The sequence below is a fragment of the Myxine glutinosa genome, chromosome 1 (genome assembly GCF_964187855.1).
Source record: "Myxine glutinosa chromosome 1, kmMyxGlut1.1, whole genome shotgun sequence".
Lineage (NCBI taxonomy): Eukaryota > Metazoa > Chordata > Myxini > Myxiniformes > Myxinidae > Myxine > Myxine glutinosa.
Window position 1 is genome coordinate 401,935,030 of NC_136261.1, and position 11,864 is coordinate 401,946,893.

Sequence of the window (11,864 nt, forward strand, 5' to 3'; positions counted from 1 at the left end):
GCATGAAGAAGTGAATGTATTTTATTTGTCAGATGTTGGGCGCCCCTTTATATGAACTTTTCTGGAGCATGACTTGGTTCCTCCTAAGAACACAAGGGTAGTCCAGCATGCACACGAGATTTTTTTGAATGTCCCTTCTTTTCTATAGTTTGCCACATGGCACATATGATATAGAGGGGCCTTTTCTATACCCCTGGCCTTTTTCGCCAAGAATGCTTGTTATCTTTCCACTCATCAACTTTCACAATGAACATCCCACCCAACAAACGTTGCAAAGTCAGAGAAAATAAACAATTTCTTACATATGGAATCATAGGTATGCAAGTGTTATCCATGCATGGAACGCAATACACTGTCTAAGAGAACAAGACAAGTGCTTCAGTAGATAGTGTACATCAACATGAATTTCAAAGAGATTGATGGACAATGGACAAATACATGGTTTATAAGATTTGAACCTGGATACATGAATTACAAGGAGATTGAGGGGCAATGGACAAAGACATGGTTTATAACATTTGAACCTGGATTGTCTGCATCTCGTACGAGGACCTCAGATGGGAACACCAACAGATGGTAACAAACATTACTTCTGAGAATGGTGTTGTCCCATGTCCTGCCACAAACACCTTGTTGGATTATTTTCACCAAGGTGTTGTCTCTGCAGACATGGTTTTCTATCCTATCACTTCGGAACTTGTCCTTTGTTCTGTCCATCTCCTGTCAGGAAGCCGAGTCCAGGACCAACTGACTCACCAAGTCTGCTTCTTGCCTCGTGCTCTTTATCTCATCTTTCAATCATGTCATTCATCATTGATTTATTCTTTCCCCAACGCACACCTCATTCTCTACAACCCTCACCGACACTCTTTCCATCCTGTTCATCGTTTTTTTTCTACCCGTTTACTTTATTCTCGATTAGGCTCCTCTAGAATCGAGACTTCTGAATAAAAATACAAATTAATCCAAAAATTCACTCGATCTATTTTCTATTTTAATTATTTACAACTCTTTTACAGATAACTTGTTTTGTTATGTAAACATGTATTATTTTAACAATATTCTCTCCAAAAATTTCTAAAACTGATGTTTTTCCTTTTTATTCCAAGGCTCGAGACCATGTCAGACTTTAAATCCGTGAAGAGGACACCGCTCCCAGTTCTGGACTTCTCGAAGGAGGAGAAAAATTTGGACGGGCTCATCATGCTCAATAAGAACTTCCTGGAGAAGATACAGAGTGAGTGACACAAACTGGACATTTCATCCAAAAAATATTAAGGGAACACAAAACGTAGCACAAAATGGAAGAGAAACGGGAAGAGAGAGAACGGCACTCATTGGAGAGCAATTCCTCCGCCATGTGAATAGTTTACGTTTTGTATCCCAGAGTAGACCAGAAAATCACAATACAGAATCACATTTAATCAAAATCATCCATCCACAACTTTTGAGATATCCTGCTATATATCGTATCTCCCAATGGTGAAGCATGACTTTAAAAATTCTACGAGCTGGATCCGGATCCGGATCTTCACCAAAATTGAATCGATTCTTCCTTCTCACACACACAACCTGTCCAACAAGTTTCGTCTAAATCCTTCCATAACGTTTAGAGATATCCTGCTATATGCTGAATTTAGCCCCATCACTCAATGGTGAGGAATCACTGAAAAAATAAATAATTCTCATATCCGAATTCATATTCAGATCTTCACCAAATTCGAATATGTTTGTCCTTGTCAGACACCCAACCGGTCCACCAAGATTCCTCCAAATCCGTCCACAACTTTTTGAGATATCCTGCTGTGTATCATTTTTGGTCCTATCTCCCAATGGTGAAGAATCACTAAAAATTATACGAGCCGGATTCGAATCCGCATCTTCACCAAAATATAATCATTTTGTCATTGTCAAATACGGTACATCTCTGCCAAATTTCGTCGGGTTCACAAGGTCTCATTTCGAGAGGTAGGGTTCACAAGGGCATAAATATTTACAGCTAGTGATGGGAGACGACGATATGTGTTGGTGTAACAGGAACGTGAAGTCCCTGGAAGGAAAGTTGGATTGAATCATCCCCGGAAAGCAGTTCCACAAATCAGATAAATGACTGGATATTTATATTAAGTAGAGATTTGGGGAGTTTGATTAGAAGGAGTTACTGTAAGAGGGGATTCATCCTCGATAAATTAGAGATCGTCGGAGATCTAAGAGAGGAGAGGGATCAAGAATGGAGGAAATGGGTTACAAATCACACAAACAACAGGCATGAAGAACTAATGTAATGTGTTAGATAGGGTGATGTAATAGACACTGGGTGAAACGGCGGTAAAACCCTGAATCAATTTATTTATGCACCTTTAAACCTTTATTCAAATTGAATTCATTATAAACTTGAACACGATAACACAAATCACCGTCATAATACCTCCAAGAACCATGATATATGTCAACATCGAGCAAGAGATTTATTTTGGTCGTGACCCCGAAGCCGTTCTATAAAGAGGGAAATAAAATGGAAGAAAAAGAAAAGAATGAAAAGGAGGAAATATGGAATTTTAAATAATCTGCAAAAAGGAGCGAGGAAGAAGAACCCTGTTTCCGTTTCCCTTCACTTCCAAAGATTTATCAAGTTGTTCTGATCCAGCTCCACCTTCTCCGGATGCTCCACCGGCCCCTCTACGGAAATTATTAGAGAAGAACAAAAACTACAAGATGTGAAATTTTCTTGTTTTATGTTTATGAAGATGTTTTTATCTTTTAACCAAAGAGTTAAACAAGTAAAGATACATTCAAAGTACACCTCCTCCCATGCCAAATAAATAAATAGTGTAGGCGCAGTACTGCATGAGTGTAGTTTGTGAAACCCATCCATGGACATCATCATCATGGGGTCATCAGCCATGCAAAGATCAATATCGCTGATGATGATTATTATGATTGATGAGAGGGAGTGCCACGTGGGAGGGTGAAGAAGAGGCCACCGATATGCTTCTGTCAGATGCCGAGTGACGCTGTGGTCTTCGGTGATCAATAAAGCCTCCATCTCCTCAACTGTCTCATCGTCGTCTTACAACAGTGTAGTCGTGTTAGTACAGTGTAGTCGTGTTATTGCAGTGTAGTCGTGCTAGTACAGTGTAGTCGTGTTATTGCAGTGTAGTCGTGTTAGTACAGTGTAGTCGTGTTATTGCAGTGTAGTCGTGCTAGTACAGTGTAGTGCTAGTACAGTGTAGTCGTGCTAGTACAGTGTAGTCGTGTTTGTACAGTGTAGCCGTGTCAGTACAGTGCAGATGTGTTGGTACAGTGTAGTGGTGTTAGTGCAGTGTAGTCGTCCTGGTGCAGTGTGGTCGTGCTGGTACAGTGTAGTCGTGTTAGTACAGTGCGGTTGTGTTAGTACAGTGTGGTGGTGTTAATGCAGTGTAGTCGTGCTGGTACAGTGTAGTCGTGCTAAACTTCCAGATTTTTAAAATGATCTTCAGAATCGTCATTTTATTATAAATGAAGTAAAAACTTGAACACTGCGTGGAGTATCATGTTCTATGAAGTCTCAGGTTTTTCAAGTAATGATTTTGAGCGATGGAGGATACGCCCTCTGGAGCTTGATTTGGAGGCCATTTTGATTTGCTTTTGCTCTTTGGCCCACCTAAAATCTCGTTTTAATGTTATCCTTTCTTATAGGTTGGAATTCCAGCATGGATTCAGGAAATCAAAGTATTGTGATTGGAAAAATAGTTGATGAAGCGAAGGAGGAACTAAAATATGTTCTACTCCCGAAATATAAATTTCCAGGAAAAAAACTTTCTTACATGCCACGTATTCCCTCTGCCTCTGAAGGTGGATGGAGGTTGTATTTTCATCCTCGTCTATGTGTCTGTCTCTGTCTTGTTTGTTTGTCTGTTTGTTTGTCTGTGAGCAGGATATCTCAAAAAGTTGTGGATGGACTCGGACGGAATTTTGTGGATAGGTTGAGTGTGTGACAAGGACGAATTCATCCGATTTGGTGAAGAACCGAATCCAGATCTGGAACAGAATTTTTAACTGATTTGACATCATTGAGAGTTGGGGCCAAAAACGATATATTGCATACCACGATATTTCAAAAAGTTGTGAATGAGTTATGACAAAACTTGGTGAGTGAGTTGTTTGGGTGACAATAACAAGCTGATTCGACTTTGGTTCAGGTCTGGATCCAGATCCGGTCTTTCAGGGGATACAAAACATAAACTGTTCAGCCTGGTGGAGGTATGCGCTCGACCGGGTGCCGTTCTAGTTAATTTTGTTATGATAAAGAAACATTGTGGACCAGAAATACCAGACTAACAGAATTTAAATACTTTTTCATAAATTGTAAAATTCATAACATGAAATCCACAAAGTTGTAATCCGGGATTGTCGGCGGATCGGCCCGCGAGGGAGAGAAATCTTATTTTGTGCAGAAAACAAACATTTCACAGGTGAATGAGGTCATTAGTTGAGATTGTGAGGAACCAGGACATGAACTTGGTGTTTGTGCAAAACTTAACATCCAAGTCGATGTTATTGATCATTCATTCATTCATTGTTTTATTCTTCTCATGAACTGTAATTGTAAAGGTTTCTAAAGGTGGAGGATCTTTGTGTAAAAGTTGTTAAAATGAATTCTGTACAGTGAAGTGTTCACGGAACATCACAAACGAAGCAGAAACCTTTGGTTCATATTTCCAGGTGTTGTTCATGAAACACACACACTGATTACACAGTGATGCATCACGTGGAAACATGTCAGGTGAATGAGTTGTTCTCACTTCCATCTTCAAATAATTTATTCATTGTTATGATAAAAACAACTGATCAATGAACATTATGAAAGGCTGGACAAAATAATTCAGTCATTTCCAATTTGGATCGATCAATCATTGGGTCAATCCAGGGAAACCTAAAAAATAAAATAGGTCCACGGGCCCTGAAGCTCACCTGGATCAGGAGCAACAGTCGCTCCACCCCCCACGGACCCTCTCAGACTCTGATATTTTAAATGCTGTGAACAAACTTTGGTACATCATGGGTGATGAAGGTGTGATCAAGTTTTTCGAAATTGTGTGTGTAGTTTCGGAGAAGAGATCAAATACCTATTTTGGGGGGTAAAAACCCCCGTAGTTCCCCTTATTGAGCGCAGATTTTGATGTAATTAATTCACCTTCATCAGGCATCAGATATGAAGCTTATGTCCAAGTTTCATCAAAATCATGTGTTTGGTTCAAGTGATAATGACTGAAGTGTTTACAGACTCAATCCCTCCCTCACTCCCTCAGTCACTTATGGACAATCCTGAAGTGTTTACAGACTCAATCCCTACACTCACTCCCTCCCTCACGCACTTATGGACAATCCTGAAGTGTTTACAGACTCAATCCCTCCCTCACTCCCTCCCTCACTCACTTATGGACAATCCTGAAGTATTTACAGACTCAATCCCTCCCTCACTCCCTCAGTCACTTATGGACAATCCTGAAGTGTTTACAGACTCAATCCCTCCCTCACTCCCTCACTCACTTATGGACAATCCTGAAGTGTTTACAGACTCAATCCCTACACTCACTCCCTCCCTCACGCACTTATGGACAATCCTGAAGTGTTTACAGACTCAATCCCTCACTCACTCCCTCCCTCACTCATTTATGGATAATCCTGAAGTGTTTACAGACTCAATCCCTCACTCACTCACTCCCTCCCTCACTCACTTATGGACAATCCTGAAGTGTTTACAGACTCAATCCCTCACTCACTCCCTCCCTCACTCACTCCCTCCCTCACTCACTTATGGATAATCCTGAAGTGTTTACAGACTCAATCCCTCACTCACTCCCTCCCTCACTCACTTATGGACAATCCTGAAGTTAGTCAGGTTCACTATGTCAATAAATTATATTTCGTTCAAAATCATGGTAGATTAGCAAACCTATACATTTTTGGAAAGGTTATAGCATAAGGAAACTAAAAATCAATGTTTACATTTGGAGAGATACCTGTATGGCGGCCATTTTGGATTTTCAAAATGGCCACTGTAAAATACATATTTTGTTCTATTTCTGCCTCTAATTACCCTAAAAACTTTTTAAAATATCCTAAACCTATATTTTCAGGGACAAGGAATCCAATGAAAGTATCAAATTAGTGCTATGGGGAATGGTAAGGCACGAATCAAAGGTTTTGAATTGCAAAATACTGTCTTTATATTCGCGATAAGTTGCATAATCAAATACATGTTATCATTTTGTACAGGCAGTTAATAACATCAAAATGTGTCACAATAATTCATATCACCAAACATACACAGGCAGTCAGCAAAATCAGATATACACATGCAGTCAGTATAACTTCACATCTACACAGGCAGTCAATGACAAAATATACACAGGCAGTCAATGGCATCAAACATACACGATTACAGAATATGCCATTTAGAGTTCGTCATCACTGTCCTGTGTGTCGTATCCGACAATATAGTCCGCATCGTTTTCACAGTCCGTTCCACACAAGCAAAGGTCGGTAAAATTGATTGGCAAATCAAATTGGTCGAATGGTCGATCGAATCGAATCGATCGAATTGGTCGAATGGTCGAATGGTCGATCGAATCGATTGGTCGAATGGTCGAATTGGTCGAATGGAATTGGTCGATTGCTCGAATTGCTCGAATTGGTCGAATGGAATTGGTCGGAATTGGCAAATGTAAACATTGATTTTCAGATTTTCCATGTAATAACGTTTCCAAAAATGTATAGGTTTGATAATCTACCATGATTTTGAACGAAAAAAAAAGTGAACCTGACTAAGTGTTTACAGACTCAATCACTCACTCCACTCACTCATGGATAATCCTCGATCGCATAAGCTCACCGTACTAAAGTCCAGGTGAGCTAAAAATTCTAAGTTGGTAAAGGGAATTTTTAAATCTATAATTTTATCACGGAGCGATCAACAGATTAATTTCACCAAGAATGATCTCACATCAACATAAATCATTCACATGTTCCTAAAATCATTCACATGCATATTGAATCATTTACATGTACCTTGAATCATTCACATGTACCTTGAATCATTCACATGTACCTTGAATCATTCACATGTACCTTGAATCAATTACATGCACATAGGAATAATTCACATGTGCCTTGAATCAATTACATGCACATTGAATCATTCACATGTACCTTGAATCATTCATATGTACCTTGAATCATTCACATGTACCTTGAATCAATTGCATGCACATTGAATCATTCACATGCAGATTGAATAATTCACAAGTTCCTTGAATCATTCACGTGTACCTTGAATCATTCACATGTACCTTGAATCATTCACATGTACCTTGAATCAATTACATGCAAATTGAATCATTCACATGCACATTGAATAATTCACATGTTCATTGAATCATTCATGTGTACCTTGAATAATTCACATGTACCTTGAATCATTCACATGTACCTTGAATCAATTGCATGCACATTGAATCATTCACATGCACATTGAATCATTCATGTGTACCTTGAATAATTCACATGTACCTTGAATAATTCACATGTACCTTGAATCATTCACATGTACCTTGAATCAATTACATGCAAATTGAATAATTCACATGTTCATTGAATCATTCATGTGTACCTTGAATAATTCACATGTATCTTGAATCATTCACATGTACCTTGAATCAATTACATGCAAATTGAATCATTCACATGCAGATTGAATAATTCACATGTTCATTGAATCATTCATGTGTACCTTGAATCATTCACGTGTACCTTGAATCATTCACGTGTACCTTGTATCATTCACGTGCACATTGAATCATTTACATGTTCCTGGAATCATGTGATGTTCCATTCCAGTGAAGAACGAAAGATTCATTCAATCTTGCAGAGAAAACGATTTAGCGATCACTCAATTTTACTACATTAGAGGGAAGTGAAAGAACAATGTTGTGAAATTTCCTTCATGAATCGATGAAAATTATATTTTATGTAATACAAAATGGAGGTTCCATGTCTCTTCCCCCATGTTTGTTATATTTAGATTTTTGGTTGAAAGTTAAAAAAATCTTCATAAACATAAAAACAAGTGAATTTCACATCTTGTAATTTTTGTTAATCTTTAATCATTTCCACAGAACGACAGGTGGAGCATCCGGAGAAGGTTGAGCTGGATCAGAACAACTTGAGAAGACTTTGTAAGTGACGGGAAATGGGGAGGGGGTTATTCTTCTTCCCTCACTTTACAGATTATTTAAAATTCCATATTTTCTTCTTTTCATTCTTTCCTTTTTCTTCTGTTTTATTTCCCTATTTATATTTTCCTTCACTCTAATTCCACTTAGTTGTTCTCCAACTCGACTTTCCCTCTTGTCAAGTGTCACAAGACCCAAAGTTTGTTTCATTGAACGATGTCCAACCAGGAGGAGGGGATAGTCCAAACTTGTGTTTGCTGATTAAAGGCCTTTCTTAATCCCCATCCTCTCCTCCCTCCGCTCTCATCCCCCTCCCTCTCTCTTCCCCTCTCTCTCTCTCTCCCCATCCCTCTCCCCGACTATCCCATCCCCTCCCTCTCTCTCCACCCCTCTTTCTCCCACACTACTCCACCCCCCTCTCTCTTTCCCACTACCCCATCCCCCCCTCTCTCTCTCTTCCCCACAACCCCATCCCCTCCTCTCTTTCTTCCCCACTACCCCATCCCCCCCTCTCTCTCTCTTCCCCACTACCCCCATCCCCCCCTCTCTCTCTTCCCCACTACCCCATCCCCCCCTCTCCCTCTTCCCCACTACCCCATTCCCCTCTTTCTCTCGTCCTCCCCCTCTCACCAACGATGTAATCAAAACAAGATCTTTCTTGACAAATCCTGGTTCTTTCTGTAACATAATCCGGTATAAATTGCTCGTTCATCTCAGATAAAATTTACAATCCTGAAGGAATTTGTAAGATATTTCCCAATCTCTCACATAAACATCTTGCATCAACAAACATTGTGGAATCATATATCTATAATAATAAAAAGGTGTGTGTGTGTGTGTCCGTCTCCTCCATAACTCCAAAACCATGAAACGTACGTTTTTTGTGATAAAGTGATAAATGTGTTTGTTTTTGTCCGTTTGTCTAACAATGTCCGCGACCCCGTGTCGTGTCCGCAGATGGACGGAGCCCGAGTCTGGACCCAAACTCTGCACATCGACGGATCAAGATCTCTCGGGATCTCAGGACGGCGACTCGAACCAGAACCGACAATCAGTACCGGAAACATCCTGATCGCTTTGATTGTTGGACACAAGTTGTTTCCTGTGATTGTTTCTCCTCAGGTCGTCATTACTGGGAGGTCGATGTGAGGTCGAGTAGTTGGTGGGACATCGGAATCTGTTTAAACTCCATGGGGAGAAAAGGAGAAGACAGCTGTTTGGGAGCGAATCCCGAGTCTTGGTGTTTATGGAAACATAATAACAAATTCTCCGCAGATCACAACGATCGATGTACCTCCCTGTCCGTCCCGAGGGATCATGAACGGTTTGGGTTCTTCTTGGATTGCGAGGCGGGAGAGTTGACGTGTTTCGGGGACTCGCGGGTCCTGCACGTGTTCAGGGGGAACTTCACGGACCCCGTTAAACCCGCTATTGGGGTTTGGGATCATGGTGGTTCCGTTCATTTTGTACATTTACTGATTTAGTGAAATAAACTTTCATAACGAACTGATCCGGTTATTTTTGGTTCAAATCAATCAAATCATTTACATGTTTATGACGATGAGATTACTGATTAATGTTTATATTGTGGCGGGCACGAAAGGCCACTGGCGTGGTGACATCATTCCGCGCAACAAGTGGGCGGCGGCCACGCCCAAGGGGTAGGCGTGGCCTCAGGATATACACCGGGCGCGCAGCCCGGAGCGCAGTCAGTGCTACAGTGACCTCTTTTAATTAAGAACTAAAATCTTACCGCGTTGTCCGCTTCCTCCTTGGTAGCAAGTAGCGCGCGTAGCACCGCGCTTCATTGGTGACCTTTCGACGTTCCCGGTCAGCCGCTGCTGACCGCCCGAACACACCATAACAACATGGCAAACAACGCGGTGAAGCTACCCAAATTCTGGGAGACCCAAGCTGAGGTCTGGTTCATCCAGGCCAAAGCCCAGTTTCAGCTTCGGCGCATCATGGGCGACGTGAGGTACTACCACGTCGTCGCCGCCCTCGGGCCCGGCTCAGCTGCCCTGGTCGTGTCTTTCCTGTGACACCCGCCGGCCGACGGCAGGTACGAGGCGATCAAGCGCCTCCTTCTCGCCACGTTCGGCCTCACGGTGGACGCACGAGCCGACTGCCTGTTAGACCTCCCCGAGCTTGGTGGCATGCGACCATCGGTCCGCATGGACCATATGTTGTCGTTGATGGGCGATGAAACCCCGACCGCTCTGTTCCGGGCGTTATTTCGTCGCCAGCTGCCGGCACGAGTCTGCCTCGCGTTTGCTGGTTCTACAACAACGGAACCCCGGGCCCTCGCTGCCGGGGCTGACAGGTTCTTTGCGGCGTTGCACACGCAGGCGAGTTTTGTCGCGGCTCCCGGGGCTGTCCCTGCTGTTGATGCACCACACCTCGTGGATCTCGGGGCTGCTACTGATGCACCACCCCTCGTGTCTGCCGCCATGGCCCGCCCACCACCATCACCGCCGCTGCGAAGAAAACCGCGCCTTCCACCGCCCCAGCCGCCCACCTGGTGTTTCTTCCACGCCAAGTTCGGCCGCGAGGCTCGACATTGTCGCCCGCCGTGTTCCTTCGGCAGGTCGGGAAATGGGCGAGCCGACGCTCGATGGCAGCTTTGAGCGTCGGCAGTTCCAACAGCCTATTGTATATAACGGACACCTTGTCCGGGCGCCGTTACCTGTGCGATACGGGAGCGCAGGTGAGTGTTGTTCCTGCCGGTACGTCCGACAAGCAAACCGCGGGCCGAGGTCCCGGGCTGCTTGCGGCCAATGGTACGTCCATTCGTACGTACGGAAAACGCTGTCTCGCTCTGCTGTTCGGCGGACAGATTTTCCGTTGGTCCTTCGTCACAGCCGACGTCCCCATGGCGTTGCTCGGCACGGATTTCTTATGTGCGAATGGATTATTGGTCGATGTAAAGCGCAGAAGGCTTGTCCAAGCTGAGACGTTCAGCTCGCTCACGTGCGCGCTGCCCGGTTCGTTGAGCAGCTCACAGAGCGGCTCGCCGAGCGGTTAGGTTCTGGCCAGGGTCATCTGTACGCTTCCGGCAGCGGACGAATTCACCCGCCTCCTCGCTGGGTTCCCGGCTCTCACGCGACCCACTTTCTCAGCGGGGGCCGTCAAACACGGGGTGGAACACCACATTCCCACCGCCGGGCCACCGGTCTACGCCCGGGCACACCGACTCGAGCCGACGAAGCTCGCGGTAGCGAAAGCGGAATTCGCTACGCTGGAGCGGCTTGGCATCGTGCGGTGCTCTGAGAGCACGTGGGCGTCCCCGCTCCACATCGTGCCCAAGCCCGGCGGGGGATGGCGACCGTGCGGGGACTACCGGCGCCTCAACGACGCCACCACCCCCGACCGCTACCCCGTCCCCCACATCCAGGTCTTCTCCGCCCGGTTGGCGGGCATGTCCTTCTTTTCGAAGGTGGACCTCGTACGCGGCTACCATCAGGTCCCTGTCAGGCTGGAGGACATCCCGAAGACGGCCGTCATCACGCCGTTCGGGCTTTTCGAATTGATTCGGGTGCCCTTCGGTTTGAAAAATGCGGCTCAGGCTTTCCAGCGCCTCATGGACAGCGTCTTGCGTGACTTGGATTTTATATACGTCTACCTGGACGATATCCTCGTCGCCAGCGC

The 11,864-nt window shown here is 43.9% G+C and overlaps 1 protein-coding gene across 2 annotated transcripts in view; it reads left to right on the top strand.

Annotated features, from left to right (window-relative positions):
* Positions 1-9,726, top strand: part of LOC137417304 (E3 ubiquitin/ISG15 ligase TRIM25-like) — a 61,728-nt gene extending 52,002 nt beyond the window's left edge. For both annotated transcript variants that reach the window (XM_078770379.1, XM_078770380.1), the window contains 3 exons: positions 1,110-1,237; positions 8,160-8,219; positions 9,174-9,726. In XM_078770379.1, the coding sequence (XP_078626505.1) occupies positions 1,110-1,237; positions 8,160-8,219; positions 9,174-9,700 (715 nt within the window). In that variant the 3' untranslated portion in view covers positions 9,701-9,726. The remainder of the gene's footprint in view (positions 1-1,109; positions 1,238-8,159; positions 8,220-9,173) is intronic.
* The last annotated feature ends 2,138 nt before the right edge of the window (positions 9,727-11,864 follow it).